This window comes from Oncorhynchus clarkii, chromosome 29 (assembly GCF_045791955.1).
Source record: "Oncorhynchus clarkii lewisi isolate Uvic-CL-2024 chromosome 29, UVic_Ocla_1.0, whole genome shotgun sequence".
NCBI lineage: Eukaryota > Metazoa > Chordata > Actinopteri > Salmoniformes > Salmonidae > Oncorhynchus > Oncorhynchus clarkii.
The window spans coordinates 13,324,641-13,346,055 of record NC_092175.1 but is presented as its reverse complement, the minus strand read 5'-3'; the positions used below and the strand labels follow the sequence as shown (position 1 = coordinate 13,346,055).

At 42.6% G+C, this 21,415-nt stretch overlaps 1 protein-coding gene across 1 annotated transcript in view; it reads right to left on the bottom strand.

Moving 5' to 3' along the window:
• Window positions 1-644: 644 nt before the first annotated feature.
• Window positions 645-21,415, bottom strand: part of LOC139388299 (neuropeptide FF receptor 2-like) — a 32,701-nt gene continuing 11,930 nt past the window's right edge. The window contains exon 4 of the mRNA XM_071134897.1: window positions 645-1,421. Within this exon, the coding sequence (XP_070990998.1) occupies window positions 645-1,421 (777 nt within the window). The remainder of the gene's footprint in view (window positions 1,422-21,415) is intronic.

Sequence of the window (21,415 nt, the reverse complement as noted above, 5' to 3'; positions counted from 1 at the left end):
TATTTTCAACTTTCAGAATCAAAAATATACCTGATTTCAACGTCTGGAAAATACTTATTTTCTACTTTCCTTCAGAATAGAAAATGAGTCTGATTTCAAAGTCCAGAAAATAAGTTTTCAATGTCAAGAAAATACGTATTTCCAACACCTGAAACATACGTATTTTCACCTTTCATTCAGAACCTAAAATTAACATAACTTCAACTTTAATTTTGTTACTGGGATAGTACATGCTTATGCTATACCAAGATGTGAATGGGTGACTAATCACATAATAAACCAACACAACAAGATATTGTGTTGTGGGGAAAGAACCATATTTAAAAATATTCCTAAAGAGTCAAGTTTACCCTCAAGGGCCTCTCTCTATGTGGTTGGTTTGACTGAAATAATACCTTCACAGCGTCTGCAGCCCTGGTAAAAAGTGGTGCAATATAGGGAACATGGTGCGATTTGGAACACCCACCGCCTGTGTCCTCTCTGTGCCCTGAATGTCTATTGCACAATATACTGTAGGTACATTACATGTATGTGTATTACAGTTCATGCAACAGTACAAATGTTTAACTGTAATTTTTAAATACGGGATACAATCTCCAGGTTATCTGAATACATGTCCAAATGGCACATACAGTATGACATGTTTAAATCTGGGATACCTTCTCCAGGTCCTCCATGATCAGATCATGCTCCTTCATGTTGCTCCCCGACGACCTCTCGCCTGACGTCCGCCCGACAACTTCCTCCCGGTCCAGCCCCTTCCCGTTCACCAAAGCCAATCCTGACCCTGCCGAGCCGGGCCTGGTGGGCAGATGCAGGTTCTCAGGTAACACTGCATTGCCTTGGATACGACGCGAGTAGATCCCCTGGCGCTCCATGTAGGCGACGCACAGTTGGAACTTAAACGCGGCCTCGAACCCCCGGCGGAAGTTCTCATTGAAGAAGCCGTAGATGATGGGGTTGACGGAGGAGTTGAAGAAGGCCAGCCAGTGGGCCAACGGGTACACGTAGATGTTGATGACACGGTGCTGGTTCGCTGTCAGGCTGGCGTAGTCACTCAGCATCATCAACGTCCAGAGCGGCAGCCACGACAGGATGAAAAGCAACGCCACCATCAGCAGCATCTTGATCACCCTCTTCTTCTTCTTCGACACCGTCTGACGGTGGTTGTCCAGGCCACTGCTGCCACTACTGATTCCCCGGCCTGAGGCGGGTACAGCCATCGTGAAGAGTGTGAATCCGATCCGGACGTACATGATGACAATGAGTGACAGTGGGGCTAGGTAGATGTTAGCAAATAGGACGGTGGTGTAGATCTTCCTCATTTCCTGATTGGGCCAGTTCTCACGGCACCAGTAGATTGGGCGTGTGTTGTTGTAGCCGTCCCCCAGTAGAATCAGGACACGCTGCTCCTTGGTCACCTTGGATAAGATTAGATTTTTAAAAACTAGATTAATTTCATTTAAATTGACTTTAATGTCCTCAATGAGGCAATTTGGCCAGTAATTTTGCAGCATACAACACACTATAATACATACAAAGTGACAGTCACACAAAAAATAAATTTCTGTTATGCCTACTCAAGCACCTTAAAGACCATGTTGCAAGGTAAATTTGGTTAAAATGTGCCATTAAACTATAATACACACTCCTTGTAGATTGCAATACTCCCAAAGAAGGTAAAACAATTCCCCACGGACTGCTAGAGAAAAAAATGTGCGTTCGTAAGCAACGCCCCTCAAGTGCATGACAGAGCCTGTAATTTTGCCTGTGACGTTACACCAGGTGAAGGCTCTGGATCTGACTGGGGCAACTCAGCTGGGAAACATGTCTGTAGAGGAAAGACAGTTTTACAAACAAGTAGCTATTACTTCTTGGCCTGAAGTACTAGACTAAAACCAAAATGATCTACTTGATGGTACTTGTCTTTTTTATATGTGGAAATAATGTTTGGGGGGGGTAAAAGCCCTGAACTTTGCATTATGTTGCAATTGGTAGCAGCTAGCTAGCTGGTATCTGGCTTATTCATCCTACTTTACTATCAACTGGAAAGCTGTATTAGGCAGCTTTAGATGTGAGGGGCAAATGCATATATTGGCTAGCTATCTATCTGATAAAAAGTTAATAATTCCATTAGCTAGCTAATTTAACTAGATTGAGACTGCTGGGGGAAAACTAGCTAACGTTAGCTAACTCCCACCATCAGTCTCTGTGTTCACCTTAGCTAGCTAATTGGACTGTAGCTCGGTTTCTAGAAAAAAAACTATATATTTGCTAGCTACATTTTAATTACTAGTTGCTGACTATTGAACACTTTTTTATCAAACTTCGTTCCCTGTTTATTGATGCATTGATGATTGAAGAAGTTGGCAATAAAACTGCCCCTTCGATTTCACTGCCAATAGGCTGTGTTGTTTTGGTGTCCTTTGGCTGAATAGGCTTGTGCACATTCAAATTAATTAGCTAAGTTACTGACTGACTAGGCTAATTCTTATTCATGTTATGTTGTTGTATTTCAGTTGGAGAAGGAGTTGATCACTAGAAAGCAGTATGCTAGCAGACCAGGGCCCATATTCACAAAGCATCTCAGAGGAAAAGTACTGATTTAGGATTAGTTTGACTTTTTAAATCACAATCAATATGATTACATTGACAAGGGTGATCTGGTCTTAGATCACTATTCCTACTCTGAGACACTTTGTGAATACAGCCCCGGGAAGAATCCATTTGCTCAATACCTTGCACAGCAGTCATTTCACCACATAACCCTATAGGTATTACAGTTAATGCTTATGAACTGAATATTGCATGTGAATCTACATATATTAATGACACTAACAAAAGGGCTGAAATGTTCAGCAACATGTGCAGTGAATGCTAACGTGGCTTTGTTGATGAAAGGTACATACTGCATTTATTGTAATCTACCTACCTCACATGCTGTGAGATGGGCTGGGTGGTGACACATCTTAAATATTGGGCCCTTCAGTGTAGTGATGGGAAGTTCGGCTCTTTTTACTGACTCTGATCTTTACGACTTATTCAATCAAAAGAGCATTATTTTGACTAATTTTATTCATTTGAGTTAGTAATGCACAGAGCAAGCACGGCCCCTACTCGCAAACGATGAACTGAAAACTCGACATAGTCATGATCAGCCTCTAGTTCACCATAATGGGCTTATTGGACCTGCCATTTGTGACTGAGATTTGTAGAAAGCAGTATGCTTTAAACAATGTACATTTTTTGATTGCTAGGCATACAAATAAGATTATTTCTTGGTACATTTGAAACAAGGTCTAGTTGTGGCCGCAACTGGACTAGATTGTGAACGACTCTTGTTGAATTGCTTGACTGTTCTGAGGGTGATAAGCACAATATCGTTTGCGAACTGCAGCCCCGCAAACAATTTGTTCTGGAGTTTGAGTTTGTTCTACAAAGCTGTGTCCCGCATAACATTCAATAATCCAGTAAATTGGGCGTGTGTTGTTGTAGCCGTCCCCCAGTAGGATCAGGATACGCTGCTCCTTGGTCACCTTGTATAATATTAGATTTTTTTTAAACTAGATGTATTACATTTTTATTTAAATTGACTTTAATGTCCTCAATAAGGCAATTTGGCCAGTCATTTTGCAGCATACAAAACACTATAATACATACAAAGTGACAGACAGTCACACAATAAATAAATTGCTCTGATGCCTACTCAAGCACCTTAAAGACCATGTTGCAAGTTACATTTGGTTTAAATTTGCCAATAAAATATAATAGATGGCAATACTCTCAAAAAAGGTAAAACAATTCCCCACGGGCTGCTAGAGAAAAAAATATGCGCTAGTAAGCAACGCCCCTCAAGTGCATGACAGAGCCTGTAATTTTTCCTGTGACGTTACACCAGGTGAAGGCTCTGGATCTGACTGGGGCAACTCAAAACTCAACTGGGAAACATTTGTGTAGAGGACAGACAGCTTTAGGGGGGGGGGGATTTTAAGCAATTTTAGAATAAGGCCGCAATGTAACAAAATATGGAAAAAGTCAAGGGCTCAGAATACTTTCCGAATGCAGTGGATTGAAGTGGATTTGAAGTGGATTGAACTGATTGAAGTGGATTTAACAAGTGACATCAGTAAGGGATCATAGCTTTCACCTGGATTCAGCTGGTCAGTCTGTCATGGAAAGAGCAGGTATTTTTATGTTTGTATATTCAGGGTATATATTGGGATGCAAACTCTATATCTGACATTGTACAGGTGTCTTTTTTTAAGGCCATAACCATGTGTGTGAGGTGTATGCTTTCATTTCAAAGTAGATTTGTTTAAGACTACCAATAAACACTGTGTGACCCTGATTTAGCCCACTGCAGCAAAAGGTTAATTGCACCCCGGATAGCACAGACTTAGAATTCATTGGGTCAAACTAACAACTAAAATGAACCAGTCACTCAGAAAAACTAAACATAACTCTCAAGTCAGTAAAAAGAGTTGTTAAAAAAAATGAATCAAACTGCACATCTCAACTTCAGTGGTACCGGAAGCAAGGGCTTTACCTGGGAGTACGACAATAGTCTCTGTCACAGCCATTCTGTCAAAATGTATTGTATGTAACCACTCAAATTCATGCGAACTGATATGGACGCAAGCACTAACATATTTTCACAGTGCGGACCAATCAAATTGGGTCTTGTTTGGGGTCAGAGCTCGTTAGAATAATAGCCAGTGTGTAGAATAATACCAATAGATGCAATGGATGATATTGCATATTTCTACCTTTGTGTACCTATTTAGGATACACCACCATGAAGAGAATGACATTAATATCCATAATTATGCATTTCAATGTAGTACAGATCAGGGACCCATAATGTAATTCCGTTAACGTAAATCTGTTACCGGGTGTAAATCCACTTCAATTACTGTAATTCAATAACTAAAAATGTTTTTTTTCTGACTCAAGGTGTCATGTCATAGCTGACACCCCATTCTTCCTGCCGACGTATTTGCATCTTAATTCAGAGCAGATATTTAACAGAGTTTTTGGAGAAAGTGGACACAAAAAACAGCATGAGCCTATGTCTGTTTATTGTGAAGAAAATTTGCCAGGGCACAAGCACCTGAATGCACTCAAGACTCCTTTCTATGCGCACTAAAATAATCTGAATAATCTGAACAATCTGAATTTTCCTGTGGAAGCCTAACACAGCAAGATCGTATTTTATAACTTAGCTAGTCATGTTGGCAATTGAACAAGCATTCAAATCATGCCCACAGATTGCGATTTATAATGTGTGATGGGGTGGATGCAGGGTTGTGTTCCAAATGAAACATCTACCAGTGTGCTTGCTCTTGTTTCTCAACGGCACCGCCAGAAGAACTCAAAAAATGACCTTATACTTGAAGACTCTTCTTTGAGTCATAAAAGTGCATTGATTTCAATGCTAAGGAACTGTGCACATTTTGGAGAGATGTGTGGCCACTTGGAGACACCAGTTAGTCATCAAGCTTTTATTATTAGAATCAGCTGTGTAGTACTAGGGCAAAAATACGAGTTGTGGCCACACATCTCTCCAAAATGTGCACAGCTCCATCCTGTGAAATGCCTTCTCAGCATCCAGTGAAACCAGCAGGACAGGGGTCTTTGGTGCGTTTACTTGAGCTATAATATCAAAAAGACAGTGAATGTTATCAGAAGAGTACCTATCTCTAATAAATCCAGTTTGGTCCACTTTTATTATTTTGGGAAGATTAGTCTTTTGGCGAGCAATTTGGTAATTATTTTGTAGTCGAAATCCAACAAGCTTATGGGCCAGAAGGATGAGCAGGATAGAGGGTCCTTGTCTTTTTTGAGCACATAGAGTCTGGGAGTGCTCCGCTTTTTCAAAAAAATCATTCAGCATTGGCATGAAAATAGGGCTAAGCTGGGGCAAAAAAGCTTTGTAGAACTCTGGAAAACAATTGCCTCTAGGACCTCCTCAAGAGGGAAGGGGGAATTGAGATCTTTTTGGTCGGTCTCTGATAGTTTTGGTAGCGAGATTCCCTCTAAGAAGGAATGGAGTTCTGCATACGTATGTTTTCTCTCAGAAGTATATAATTTGCAGTAAACATCATGAAAAGTTTAATTTATCTTATTTGGATCATATGTGACCTCATCATTTGCTGTTCGGATGGCCATGACTGATCTTTTTTTAATTGGTATGCAAGAAATCTGCTAGGCCTATTGCTAGGCTTATTGTTATAATCATGGTATTTCTGTTAAGTGAAGAAAACTTGTTTTTTTATCTCCCAAGTAGTTTTGCTTTTTTAAGCTGACTCCAGGAGGTGCTGTCTGGGGAGTGTTTATCTAGTTATGCAGAGTTCTGGGGAACGGGCGGGCCAGTCCATAGCATCAATGCCTTCCTCTTGCAGGAACTGCTGACACACTCCAGCCACATGAGGTCTAGCATTGTCTTGCATTAGGAGGAAGAGAGGGCCAACCGCACCAGCATATGGTCTCACAAGGGGTCTGAGGATCTCATCTCGGTACCTAATTGCAGTCAGGCTACCTCTGGCGAGCACAAGGAGGGCTGTGCGGCCACCCAAAGAAATGCCACCCCACACCATGACTGACCCACTGCCAAACCGGTCATGCTGGAGGATGTTGCAGGCAGCAGAACGTTCTCCACGGCGTCTCCAGACTCTGTCACGTGCTCAGTGTGAACCTGCTTTCATCTATGAAGAGCACAGGGCGCCAGTGGCGAATTTGCCAATCTTGGTGTTCTCTGGCAAATGCCAAACGTCCTGCACGGTGTTGGGCTGTAATCACAACCCCCACCTGTGGATGTCGGGCCCTCATACCACCCTCATGGAATCTGTTTCTGATCGTTTGAGCAGACACATGCACATTTGTGGCCTGCTGGAGGTCATTTTGCAGGGCTCTGGCAGTGCTCCTCCTGCTCCTCCTTGCACAAAATGCGGAGGTAGCGGTCCTGCTGCTGGGTTGTTGCCCTCCTACGGCCTCCTCCACGTCTCCTGATGTACTGGCCTGTCTCCTGGTAGCGCCTCCATGCTCGGGACACTACGCTGACAGACACAGCAAATCTTCTTGCCACAGCTCGCATTGATGTGCCATCCTGGATGAGCTGCACTACCTGAGCCACTCTCATGCTACCACTAGAGTGAAAGCACCACCAGCATTCAAAAGTGACCAAAACATCAGCCAGCAAGCATAGGAACTGAGAAGTGGTCTGTGGTAACCACCTGCAGAACCATTCCTTTATTGGGGGTGTCTTGCTAATTGCCTATAATTTCCACCTGTTGTCTATTCCATTTGCACAACAGCATGTGAAGTTTATTGTCAATCAGTGTTGCTTCCTAAGTGGACAGTTTGATTTCACAGAAGTGTGATTGACTTGGAGTTACATTGTGTTGTTTAAGTGTTCCCTTTATTTTTTGAGCAGTGTATATTTATGATAGTAATTATTTGCCCATACAGTAACCCAGTTATCAGAAATAATAGCCCCTCTGGATCACATACAGTGCCTTGCGAAAGTATTCGGCCCCCTTGAACTTTGAGACCTTTTGCCACATTTCAGGCTTCAAACATAAAGATATAAAACTGTATTTTTTTGTGAAGAATCAACAACAAGTGGGACACAATCATGAAGTGGAACGACATTTATTGGATGTTTCAAACTTTTTTAACAAATCAAAAACGGAAAAATTGGGCGTGCAAAATTATTCAGCCCCCTTAAGTTAATACTTTGTAGCGCCACCTTTTGCTGCGATTACAGCTGTAAGTCGCTTGGGGTATGTCTCTATCAGTTTTGCACATCGACAGACTGCAATTTTTTCCCATTCCTCCTTGCAAAACAGCTCGAGCTCAGTGAGGTTGGATGGAGAGCATTTGTGAACAGCAGTTTTCAGTTCTTTCCACAGATTCTCGATTGGATTCAGGTCTGGACTTTGACTTGGCCATTCTAACACCTGGATATGTTTATTTTTGAACCATTCCATTGTAGATTTTGCTTTATGTTTTGGATCATTGTCTTGTTGGAAGACAAATCTCCGTCCCAGTCTCAGGTCTTTTGCAGACTCCATCAGGTTTTCTTCCAGAATGGTCCTGTATTTGGCTCCATCCATCTTCCCATCAATTTTAACCATCTTCCCTGTCCCTGCTGAAGAAAAGCAGGCCCAAACCATGATGCTGCCACCACCATGTTTGACAGTGGGGATGGTGTGTTCAGGGTGATGAGCTGTGTTGCTTTTACGCCAAACATAACGTTTTGCATTGTTGCCAAAAAGTTACATTTTGGTTTCATCTGACCAGAGCACCTTCTTCCACATGTTTGGTGTGTCTCCCAGGTGGCTTGTGGCAAACTTTAAACAACAATTTTATGGATATCTTTAAGAAATGGCTTTCTTCTTGCCACTCTTCCATAAAGGCCAGATTTGTGCAATATACGACTGATTGTTGTCCTATGGACAGAGTCTCCCACCTCAGCTGTAGATCTCTGCAGTTCATCCAGAGTGATCATGGGCCTCTTGGCTGCGTCTCTGATCAGTCTTCTCCTTGTATGAGCTGAAATTTTAGAGGGACGGCCAGGTCTTGGTAGATTTGCAGTGGTCTGATACTCCTTCCATTTCAATATTATCGCTTGCACAGTGCTCCTTGGGATGTTTAAAGCTTGGGAAATCTTTTTGTATCCAAATCCGGCTTTAAACTTCTTCACAACAGTATCTCGGACCTGCCTGGTGTGTTCCTTGTTCTTCATGATGCTCTCTGCGCTTCTGACGGACCTCTGAGACTATCACAGTGCAGGTGCATTTATACGGAGACTTGATTACACACAGGTGGATTGTATTTATCATCATTAGTCATTTAGGTCAACATTGGATCATTCAGAGATCCTCACTGAACTTCTGGAGAGAGTTTGCTGCACTGAAAGTAAAGGGGCTGAATAATTTTGCATGCCCAATTCTTCAGTTTTTGATTTGTTAAAAAAGTTTGAAATATCCAATAAATGTCGTTCCACTTCATGATTGTGTCCCACTTGTTGTTGATTCTTCACAAAAAAATACAGTTTCATATCTTTATGTTTGAAGCCTGAAATGTGGCAAAAGGTCGCAAAGTTCAAAGGGGGCCGAATACTTTCGCAAGGCACTGTATGTTTTTGTCAATTATGAATCGAACATGCTTATGGATAGGTATGGCTGTGCCTCTACTGTTATATTTGAAAGATAAGAAATACACCTGTCCCACCCAAGCTCTGCGGAGTTTAGCATGTTCTGCATCATCATTTTGTATTCACCAAGATGGCATAGCAGTCAGACATCCTTTGTCCTCGTCTTGTCGTGTCCCATATATATATATATTTACAACGTTCTTCGCATACCCTTTTTATATATATATTTTTTTCTTTTCCATGAACTCAACTTCAAAACACTCTCCTGCAACCCGCCTCACCAATTTATATATATTTTTTTAAAGTATTATTTACCTCAAATCTGTAATCCTCCATAGAAGCAAACCAGAAGCTAGCCAGAACCTAACCAGATGCTAGCCTGAAGCTAACCAGAAGCTAATCAGAAGCTAGTCAGAAGCTAGTTAACGTCTTTACTGGCTAATCGTTAGTATTCAGCTAACCACAGTTTGTGGTCATCAGCTATCCTTTAGCTCGAAAATCTATCACCAGTTTTGTACGGCGCCGCTCGGACCTGAACATACCGGACCTATTTTTCTCTCTATGTCCCCGGATTTCAACCGCAAGCTCTGGACATTTATACCTGGATCTCGCAGCTAGCTAGCTAGCTGCTATCCGTGTGACTATCGGCTTACGTCGACCCCGGAGCAAACATCAATTATTCCGGAGCTAGCCAGCTGAAGAGTTCCATCAGCCACTCCTTGGCTACAATCACCTATCCGGACCCTTTTTACTGCCAACGCGGAGCCCCACCGGGCCTTCACAACTGGACTACCGACGTTATCTGCCCGAGGGAGTTATCCAGCTGGCTCCTCCGTCGCGACGTTACCTGAACGCCTATCAGCGGCCCGCTAATCGTTAGCTGTCTTATCGGCTGCTATCTGAATAGATCTATCGGACAATTTTTTTCTTTTTTCTTGGGCCTCTATAACTATATCTATTTTTTTTTGCCAATTGGATTGATCCCCTCTACCACACGGAACCCCACTAATCCTACCGATGGAAATGCACGAGGTGGCTAAAAACAGACCTCCATCCTATGCTAGCCTCTTGCGACGAGCAAATCCGTATCCGGGAGCGTAATCATAGCCTCAAATGCATTAGCATAATGCAACTTTTCCTATTCATGAAAATCGCAAATTAAATGAAATAAATATATTCAAACACAAGCTTAGCCTTTTGTTAACAACACTGTCATCTCAGATTTTCAAAATATGCGTTACAGCCAACGCTAGATAAGCAGTTGTGCAAGTTTATCATGGCATAATGCTATGCTAGGCTCTGCTGGCAGCAGGCAACATTTTCACGAAAATAAGAAAAGCAACCAAATTAAATAATTTACCTTTGAAGAACTTCAGATGCTTTCACTCAGGAGACTCCCAGTTAGCAAATGTTCCTTTTTTCCAAAAATAATATTTTTGTAGGCGAAAAAGCTCCCGTTTCTTCATCATGCTTGGCTGAGAAATCGACCGAAAAATGCTACAACTATAACGTCAAACTTTTTTCAAAATTTGCTCCATAATATCGACAGAAACACGGCAAATGTTGTTTAGGATCCATCCTCAAGGTGTTTTTAACATATATATTTGATAATATATCCGTTGAGGCAATTGGTTACTCAAAAGAAGCGATTGGAAAAATGGCTACCTCAGTATTTTACGCAAGATTTTCTCCGGGAGACACCATGTGATCACTCGCCAAATATGGTCCCTTACAGCTATTCTCCAATGGAAATGCCTAAAAAGACGTTACAATGCTGTAGACACCTTGGGGAATGCGTGGAAAACGTAAGCTCATTCGTAGCTCATTCACAGCCATATAAGGAGTCATTGGCATGAGGCGGTTTCAAAAAATGCGGCACTTCCTGATTGGATTTTTATCTGGGTTCTCGCCTGTAACATCAGTTCTGTGGCACTCACAGTCAATATCGTTGCAGTTTTGGAAACGTCAGAGTGTTTTCTTTCCAAAGCTGTGAATTATATGCATAGTCGAGCATCTTTTTGTGACAAAATAGCTTGTTTAAAACGGGAACGTTTTTCATCCAAAAATGTTAATAGCGCCCCCCAATGCATAACTGGCTAGCTTGCTACCGATGGCCCGGCTAGCTGTCTGAATCGCCGTGACCCCAACCAACCTCACTACTCACTGGACCCTTATGATCACTTGACTAAGCATGCCTCTCCTTAATTCCAGTCCATTGCTGTTCTGGTTAGTGTTTATTGGCTTATTTCACTGTAGAGCCGCTAGTCCTGCTCACTATACCTTATCCAACCTATTAGTTCCACCACCCACACATGCGATGACATCTCCTGGTTTCAATGATATTTCTAGAGACAATATCTCTCTCATCATCACTCAATACCTAGGTTTACCTCCACTGTATTCACATCCTACCATACCTTTGTCTGTACATTATACCTTGAAGCTATTTCATCGCCCCCAGAAACCTCCTTTTACTCTCTGTTCCAGATGTTCCAGACGACCAGTTCTCATTGCTTTTAGTCGTACCCTTATCCTACTCCTCCTCTCTTCCTCTGGTGATGTAGATGTGAATCCATGCCCTGCAGTGCCTAGCTCCACTCCTATTCCCCAGGCGATCTCTTTTGAGGACTTCTGTAATCGTAATAGCCTTGGTTTCATGCATGTTAACATTAGAAGCCTCCTCCCTAAGTTTGTTTTATTCACTGCTTTAGCACACTCTGCCAACCCGGATGTTCTAGCTGTGTCTGAATCATGGCTTAGGAAGACCCCCAAAAATTGAAATTGAAATTTTCATCCCGAACTACAACATTTTCAGACAAGATAGAACTGCCAACAGGGGGCGGTGTTGCAATCTACTGCAAGGATAGCCTGCAGAGTTCTGTCCTACTATGCAGGTCTGTACCCAAACAATTTGAACTTCTACTTTTAAAAATCCACCTCTCTAAAAACAAGTCTCTCACTGTTGCCGCCTGCTATAGACCACCCTCTGCCCCCAGCTGTGCTCTGGACACCATATGTGAACTGATTGCCCCCCATCTATCTTCAGAGCTCGTGCTGCTAGGCAAACTAAACTGGAACATGCTTAACACCCCAGCCATCCTACAATCTAAGCTTGATGCCCTCACTCTCACGCAAATGATCAATGAACCTACCAGGTACCTCCCCAAAGCTGTAAACACGGGCACCCTCCAACTTGCCCTCTAAATACACCTCTGCTGTCTTCAACCAAGATCTCAGCGATCACTGCCTCATTGCCTGCATCCTTAATGGGTCAGGAGTCAAACGACCTCCACTCCTCACAGTCAAATGCTCCCTGAAACACTTCAGCGAGCAGGCCTTTCTAATCGACCTGGCCGGGGTATCCTGGAAGGATATTGATCTCATCCCGTCAGTAGAGGATGCCTGGTTATTATTTTTAAATGCCTTCCTAACCATCTTAAATAAGTATGCCCCATTCAAGAAATGTAGAACCAGGAACAGATATAGACCTGGCTGCCCTTAACCAACACAAAAACATCCTATCCTAACATCCTAAAAACATCCTATGGCGTTCTGCATTAGCATCTAAATGCATGCTCTTCAACCGATCGCTGCCTGCACCTGCCCGCCTGTCCAACATCACTACTCTGGACGGCTCTGACTTAGAATACGTGGACAACTACAAATACCTAGGTGTCTGGCTAGACTGTAAACTCTCCTTCCAGGCCCACATCAAATATCTCCAATCCAAAGTTAAATCTAGAATTGGCTTCCTATTTCGCAACAAAGCATCCTTCACTCATGGAGCCAGTGCTCCATGTCATCTACAAGACCCTGCTAGTTAAAGTCCCCCCTTATCTCAGCTCGCTGGTCACCATAGCATCACCCACCTGTAGCACGCACTCCAGCAGGTATATCTCTCTGGTCACCCCCAAAACCAATTCTTTCTTTGGCTGCCTCTCCTTCCAGTTCTCTGCTGCCAATGACTGGAACGAACTACAAAAATCTCTGAAACTGGAAACACTTATCTCCCTCACTAGCTTTAAGCACCAGCTGTCAGAGAAGGTCACAGATTACTGCACCTGTACATAGCCCATCTATAATTTAGCCCAAAAACTACCTCTTTCCCTACTGTATTTATTTTATTTGATTTATTTATTTATTTATTTTGCTCCTTTGCACACCATTATTTTTATTTCTACTTTGCACATTTCTTCCACTGCAAATCTACCATTCCAGTGTTTTACCTGCTATATTGTATTTACTTTGCCACCATGGCCTTTTTTGCCTTTACTTCCCTTATCTCACCTCATTTGCTCACATCGTATATAGACTTGTTTCTACTGTATTATTGACTATATGTTTGTTTTACTCCATGTGTAAGTCTGTGTTGTTGTATGTGTCGAAATGCTTTGCTTTATCTTGGCCAGGTCGCAATTGTAAATGAGAACTTGTTCTCAACTTGCCTACCTGGTTAAATAAAGGTGAAATAAATAAATAAATAAAAATCACAGAGGTGCATCTCTTGTAATAGCACAATGTCTACTTTTTCCTTTTTGAGAGCACAGATTTTTTTCATTTTATTGCATGACATAGGCCATGGCAGTTCCATGTCAGTAGATTTAAGTTACTAGTCAACGTCATTGAACAGTAATCAAACTATAGCTACATACTTAGGCATAAAATGTACACACTGAGCCTCTCGTTAGGTCTGTAGATATGTCATAATTGACAGGCTATCAGTAGTAAAGGCCTATGTGAAAATGATAAATTACAAATAAAAAAGTAGGTTATAGGCCTAATATAAATTGACAGTATCTGATCACTTTGTCTGCCAAGAAGCCTACAGTATATGTTCTACAAACAAGGTAACAGGCTGTAAATTGTTAATTTTCTCACTTGACATAAAAAAGTAGGCTAAAACGGTGGTAGGGCATATCCCTCTCTCAGCTAAACTAAAATGTATAAAAAATAGACGGCTATGTATAAAAAATAGACGGCTATAATGACATTTAGGGTGGCGGGTGGGTCATTGGACGGTGTTGTCTTACCTCCATTAGTAATAACAGTAATCGCTTTCAGTTATTCGTCCATTTCTCAGTGGCCAGGATTGTCCTTCAAAAAACGTTTTTGAAGTGTTGCATGGTTCCTCCGTGAATAATCCTGAGCTCGTTTGGGTATTTGAATCCCCTCAAGATGCCTCGGTCAATGAAGTGTTTCTTCACCTCGTCAAACTCTCTACGCTTTCGTCGTATTCTAACTGACTGATTCTGGTGTAAGGTGAGTTTGGCATTACCCACTGTAATGGTGTTGATTTTTGCTGCCTGTAGGACTCATTCCTTGTCGGTGAATCTCGGGAAACTTACTGTGATTGGGCGCTGTGGTTGTCTGGCTAATGGTGGGGTTCTGAGGGTTCTGTGAGCTCTCTCGAGTTCTATGGGCCTGTCAGTGGACAGGTGAACACACTCGAGACTTTGTCTTGCAGGTAGCGGATCAGTGGCATGTTTCCTTCTTTTTCGACCAGGTTTAATAGAACACAGTTATTCCTTCGCCCCCTTATTTCCAGGTCCTCTGTTTTTTCTTCCCGTTGCTCTATTTTCTTTTTAGCAGATGCCATTGTTTTCATGGCATCGGTCAGTGAGTTTTCCATGGATATGATTGGCCCCTCTGCTACGTCCTGGCCCCCCATGTTGTTGTTGATATCAGGCAAGGCATTTTCCAGTGTTGTCACCTTGCCCCCTATCGCGCTGAGCTGAGAGTTAATGCCATCTACTGTAGTTTGATGTTGAGTTCTGTACATTGCGTTCTCAGCTCAGAAGAATGTCTTAGAGGATGAGGTTGACTGTTATTGGGCCTTGGGGACCTTCAATGCTGCAGAAATATTTTAGTACAATTCTCCAGAACTGTGCCTCGACACAAACCTGTGTCGGAGCTCCACGTAGAATTACTTTCACCTCATGTCTTGGTTTTTGACATGCAATGTCAACTTTGGGACCTTATATAGACAGGTGTGTGCCTTTCCAAATCATGTCTAATAAATTGAATTTACCACAGGTGGACTCCAATCAAGTTATAGAAACATCTCAAGGATGATCAATGGAAACAGGATTTGTGCTTTTTGTGACTCCTCTCTTTGGCTGGAAAATGGCTGGGTTTTTCTGTGACTTAGTGGCGACCTAACATAATCGTTTGTGGAGCTTTCGCTGTAAAGCATTTTTGAAATCAGACACTGTGGCTGGATTAACGAGAATTGTATCTTTAAAATGGTGCCTAAAACTTGTATGTTTGAGAAATTTGATTTATGAGATTTGTATTTGGCGCCCTGAAATTTCATTGGCTGTTGGCGAGGGGTTCCGCTAGAGGAACAGCGGAACCCCGTTCCCAGACAGGTTAAGCTCGAGACCCTGGGTCTCGACCCCGCCCTGTGAAACTGGATCCTGAACTTCCTGACGGGCCACCCCCAGGTGGTGAGGGAAGGTAACAACATCTCCATCCCCCTGATGCTTAACACTGGGGCCCCACAAGGGTCCATTCTCAGCCCTCTCCTGTACTCCCTGTTCACCCATGACTGCGTGGCTATGCACGCCTCCAACTCAATCATCAAGTTTGCAGATGACACTACAGTGGTAGGCTTCATTACCAACAACGACAAGACGGCCTACAGGGAGGAGGTGAGGGCCCTCGGAGTGTGTTGTCAGGAAAATAACCTCACACTCAATGTCAACTAAACAAAAGGAGATGATCGTGGAGACATCTGTATGGAAATGTGTCTATTTTTACACATCACGGACAAACTGAAATGGTCCACCCACACAGACAGCATGGTGAAGAAGGTGCAGCAGCACGTCTTCAACCTCAGGAGGCTGCAGAAATTTGGCTTGTCACCAAGATAACTCAAACTTTTACAGATGCACAATCGAAAGCATCCTGTTGGGCTGTATCACCGCCTGGTACGGCAACTGCTCTGCCCACAACCGTAAGGCTCTCCAGAGGGTAGTGAGGTCTGCACAACGCATCACCGGGGGCAAACTACCTGCCCTACAGGACACCTACACCACCCGATGTCACAGGAAGGCCAAAAAGATCAAAGACAACAACCACCCGAGCCACAGCCTGTTCACCCCGCAGAAGGCGAGGTCAGTACAGAAATTGTTAGGTTAGATTACTTGTTAGATATTACTGCATGGTCGGAACTAGAAGCACAAGCATTTCACTATGCTCGCATTAACATCTGCTAGATGTATGTGTATGTATGTATGTGTATGTGACAAATCAAATTTGATATCAAGACAAATATAAAGGGAGGGAGACAGGCGGAGAAGAGAGATGAATGTGATTGAAAGAACCAGAATTTTCATCTGGATATTTTCTGTTTTCATTTGTCAGCTTTAGGCCTATGTATTTTACATACTTGATGATGGCCTACTGCTGCATTGGCCTATAGTCTAGGATCTCATTTATTTAGCCGCCAATGGATCACAGTGTATCAATGTGTTCATATGGCATAGGCTAGTGCTCTGGTCATAGTTGAATTTTAACTTGTATAATTTTATTTGAGATTTTTATGATTAACCACGTGACATTGATTTTGAGAAACAAAAACGTTATTCCATGAAAATGTACATATATAAAGATTCATAACTGGCATGCAGATCGGTGCAAATTGTAAGCCTCCCGCATGTTTTGAGCCCCGCCTGTTTTGCATGTTAATTTGGCATTAATACATGTCAATGCAACAAAAAAAAGCAGCATACAAACATGGTCTCTTTTTTGCTTTCTTGAGCAAGGCAGCTCCAAAATGCAGGTGTTTCAAAATGCAGCCAGCGGAAAATATGGAGCGTAGGGGTTGGTAATGTTCTCTAGTTGCACCGTGATTGGCTTACTGTTCTGTCACTCATGGGGACACTATGTCACCACTAAATCTACGGGTAGAGCTCGAAAATTCAAGCCCCTTGGGTGCTGTCATAGAGTTACATTAGAAGTGCCCATCCAAGAAGGCTCATGTGAAAACACGTTATATCTACTGTAGCTTTGTCAACATCATACTTTCAAAATCTTAGCTAGCAATCATTGGACATAAACATTACACAACAAGTTTGAAATCGCAAATGATTTGGAAGGAATAGTAGCTAACTGCAAGCGTTGAAAGGTAATCACTAGCCTGTGGGTGTGTGGTCCAAGTCTGGGTTTAAGGTCTCTATTCCAAGCTTAAAATTATGAACATTCAACACCATGGGCCATAAAAGGTTGAATACATTGGCCATGCTGTCAATTCAGCATGACCTCTACCGCATTCAAAACAACTGGAAACTCGGAACTGGGAAATCTCAGACTTCAGTGAGTTCAAGACAAACTAGCTACGACTGGGAAAATATGGTCATCCAACTCGGAATTCCAAGTCAGGAACTTGAGCATCTTTCTAAAGCTCCGACCTGATGATTACTGATGTCAAGATTCAACCTTCAGAGTTCCCAGTTGTCTTGAAAGCACCATAAATCCAGAGAATGCCAGACTTTAATGACAAAGTTTGATGACAAAATTTACACACGAAGGACTGCTGCGCCACCTTCCTCTTCAAGTGAGCACAGAAAAACATGTGATAATATAATACAGTATATGCAATTTAGCACACACCTTTATCCAAAGCAACTTGCAGTGCAGTGAAGGTGTCTGAAAACGTGTCCTGTATGTGGTTTGACTGGGGAAGTCACTACCAGAGCCAGCCAGGGAAGAGCTACCGGGGGCTCTGAGCATGGGCAGTATGTAGACAGCCAAACAGCCAGTCATTGGCACCTACTGTCAGGATGGCTAGAGTCCTTGACCATTTTTAGGGCCTTCCTCTGACACCGCCTGTGCTCTGGTAGTGCTCTGCAGCGCCATGCGGTCGGATGCCAAACAGTTGCCATACCAGGCGGTGATGGAACCAGTCAGGATGCTCTCGAAGGTGCAACTGTAGAACTTCTTGAGGATCTGAGGACCCATGCCAAATATTTTCAGTCTCCCAAAGGGGAATAGGCATTGCCATGCCCTCTTCACGACTGTCTTTGCGTGTTTGGACCATGATAGACTGTTGGTGATGTGGACACCATGGAACTTGTAGCTCCTGACCTGCTCTACTACAGCCCCACTGATGTGGATGGGGGTGTGTTTGACCCTCCCTTTCCTGTAGTCCACGATCACCTCCTTTGTCTTGATAACGAAGAGGGAGAGGTTGTTGTTCTGGTACCACACTGCCAGGTATTTGACCTCCTCCCTAGGCTGTCTCATCATTGTTGGTGATCAGGCCTACCACCGTTGTGTCGTTGGCAAACTTAGTGATCGTGTTGGAGTCGTGCTTGGCCGCAAGCACAGTTGTGGGTGAACAGTGAGTGCAGGAGGGGACTAAGTATGCACCACTGAGAGGCCCCAGGTGTTGAGGATCAGTGTGGCAGATAGGTTGTTGCCTATCCGTACCACCTGGGGGTGGCCAGTCAAGAAGTCCAGGATCCAGTTGCAGAGGCAGGTGCTTAGTCCCAGGGTCCTTAGCTTAGTGATGCGCTTTGAGTGTTGACCTATTTAAAGGTCTTAGTCACATCGGCTACAGAGAGCATGATCACACAGTCTTCTGGAACAGCTGGTGCGCTCATGCATGCTTCAGTGTTGCTTGCCTCAAAGGTTAGTATCCCACTCCCTGAAAGCGACAATTCTACTTTTTAGCACAGTGCGGATGTCACCTGTAATCCATGGCTTCTGGTTGGGGTATGTATGTACGGTCACTGTGAGGATGACGCCATCGATGCACTTAGGAGAGCTTCCTCTGGATGAGCATTTTCTTCATTGCTTAAGGCCCTATACAGCTCGTTGAATGTGGTCTTAGTGCCAGCATCGGTTTGTGGTGGTAAATAGATAGCTACAAAAAAACATAGATGAAAACTCTTGGCAAATAGTGTGGTCTACAGCTTATCATGATGTACTTTACGTCAGGCAAGCAAAACCTTGAGACTTCTTTGATATCAGATTTTGCTCACCAGCTGATATTGACAAAAAGACAGACCACCACCCATCGTCTTACCGGGGGTAGCTGTTCTGAAAACCCATCCAACTGTATATTATCCATGTCATTCAGCCACGACTCGGTGAAACATGAGATATTACAGTTTTTATAGTTCCATTGGTAGGATAGTTTCGAACAGAGCTTATCCAGTTAATCCAGACACTCTAATGTACTTGTCCTCTTGCTCAGTTGTGCACTGGGGCCTCCCACTCCTCTTTCTATTCTGGTTAGAGACAGTTTGCACTGTTCTGTGAAGGGAGTAGTACACAGCGTTGTACGAGATCTTCAGTTTCTTGGCAATTTCTCGCATGGAATAGTCTTCATTTCTCAGAACAAGAATAGACTGACGAGTTTCAGAAGAAAGTACTTTGTTTCTGGCCATTTTGAGCCTGTAACCGAACCCACAAATGCTGATGCTCCAGATACTCAACTGGTCTAAATAAGGCCAGTTGCATTGCTTCTTTAATCAGCACAACAGTTTATCTGTGCTAACATAATTGCAAAAGGGTTTTCTAATGATCAATTATCCTTTTAAAATTATAAACTTGGATTAGCTAACACAACGTGCCATTGGAACACAGGAGTGATGGTTGCTGATAATGGGCCTCTGGAAAAACTACATAGGTGTACATTAAAAATCAGCCATTTCCAGCTACAATAGTAATTTACGACATTAACACTGTATTTCTGATCAATTTGATGTTATTTTAATGAACAAAACATTTGCTTTTCTTTCAAAAATAAGGACATTTCTAACTGACCCCAAACTTTTGAACGGTAGTGTACCTCCACACAAACTATTGTTGTATCATAGTATCAATGCCCCCCTCCCCCCTTACTAACACCCTTGTTTTTCTAGCACTAACTCTCACACTTGTCTTTTGTTACTAGCACTGACTTTGCTAATAGCTACTTTACTGTAGCAAAATGCACTTACAGTACTATGACTGTGATATGTGGTCTCAAATAGCTACCGTATGATGAATGCAGTACCTGTAAGTTGGATAAGAGCTTCTGCTAAATGTAAAATGTCTAACTCTCTATATTGGCTGACCCTCATCAACTGCCTCACTTTTTGAGAGCCACTCTGAACCATGTAATTTCTCAACTCTTTTTCCCCAATGCTACAAGGGGTTCATTCCCCTCAAGGAGGTTACCTTTGCTTGCCTCAGTGACAACATCAGGGAGCCCTTCTTGGCTGACATGTGTGCCAAATTTTGTGGAAATTTTCACCAGCACCAGGGGAGAGCTAAGGACATGGCCAAACACCTCTTTCATGTGCAACATTGTTCATGCTCAGCTGGGTATCAAAGGTATCAAATGGCTTCATGTATGTGTAGATTTTCTTTCAGTATTTAATTTAGTGAGTGTAGGGAAAAAAATACGCAATTAATACTGAATCTTAAAGGTGTTTTATGGAGACATTAAATATTATTGTACTCCATATCCATGCACCCCAGGCTCCTCTGCTTCCTCCCAGGGAGGAGGAACACCCCTCGCTCTGGTACTCCATTCTCACGGGCTATATGTTGCCAGGTCAGTCTTGGGGGTGACCCTGTTGGGGTGACATTTTAGTCTTTGGAAGATTATTTAAAAATTATAATAGCATGAGGTCATGGCATACCAGCTCAGATAGAGTTGAGCAATTATCCACATGCTTGTTATTATAAAAAATGATTTATATATTCATTAGGATCGCAATAATCAATGTGGAAACTTTTATTATCTAAACCCTCTTTCTGTCATTGTGTTTCTGTCAGACATGTTGGATACAGCGCTGGGCTGTTGACCAGCAATGGCTACCCTCCCCAGGATGTGTTGCTATCTTGCGGTTGCTAGCTTATTTTTCCTAAGAGATAAACATTGGGTTGTTATTAAGTGCATATGGTCCTTTTCTTAGCTGGATGTTTGTAGAATTTTGACCCATACAACATTTTTGTTCTTCTACTCTGACAATTAAGCCACAGATGAAAGGGACAACCTAGTTAGTTTTTGGTTTGTTTCTTTGATTCATCTCACCTTCTTACTTTCACCACTAAGGGTAGTCACCAGATTTCTGTAGGTCTTTACTCCCACAGTTGTGCTTGCAAGTAAACTTCTGCTCTGTTAGCTAGCAGTTTTCTGCTGAAGGCAGTTCTTTGTGGTGATAAAATGGGATGATGGACATCATTTTTTGGAGTCATTACTGAATTATTTAAAGTGTAAAACAAACATTAAAATGCTGTTAAGAGGTAAAGTAAAAATCT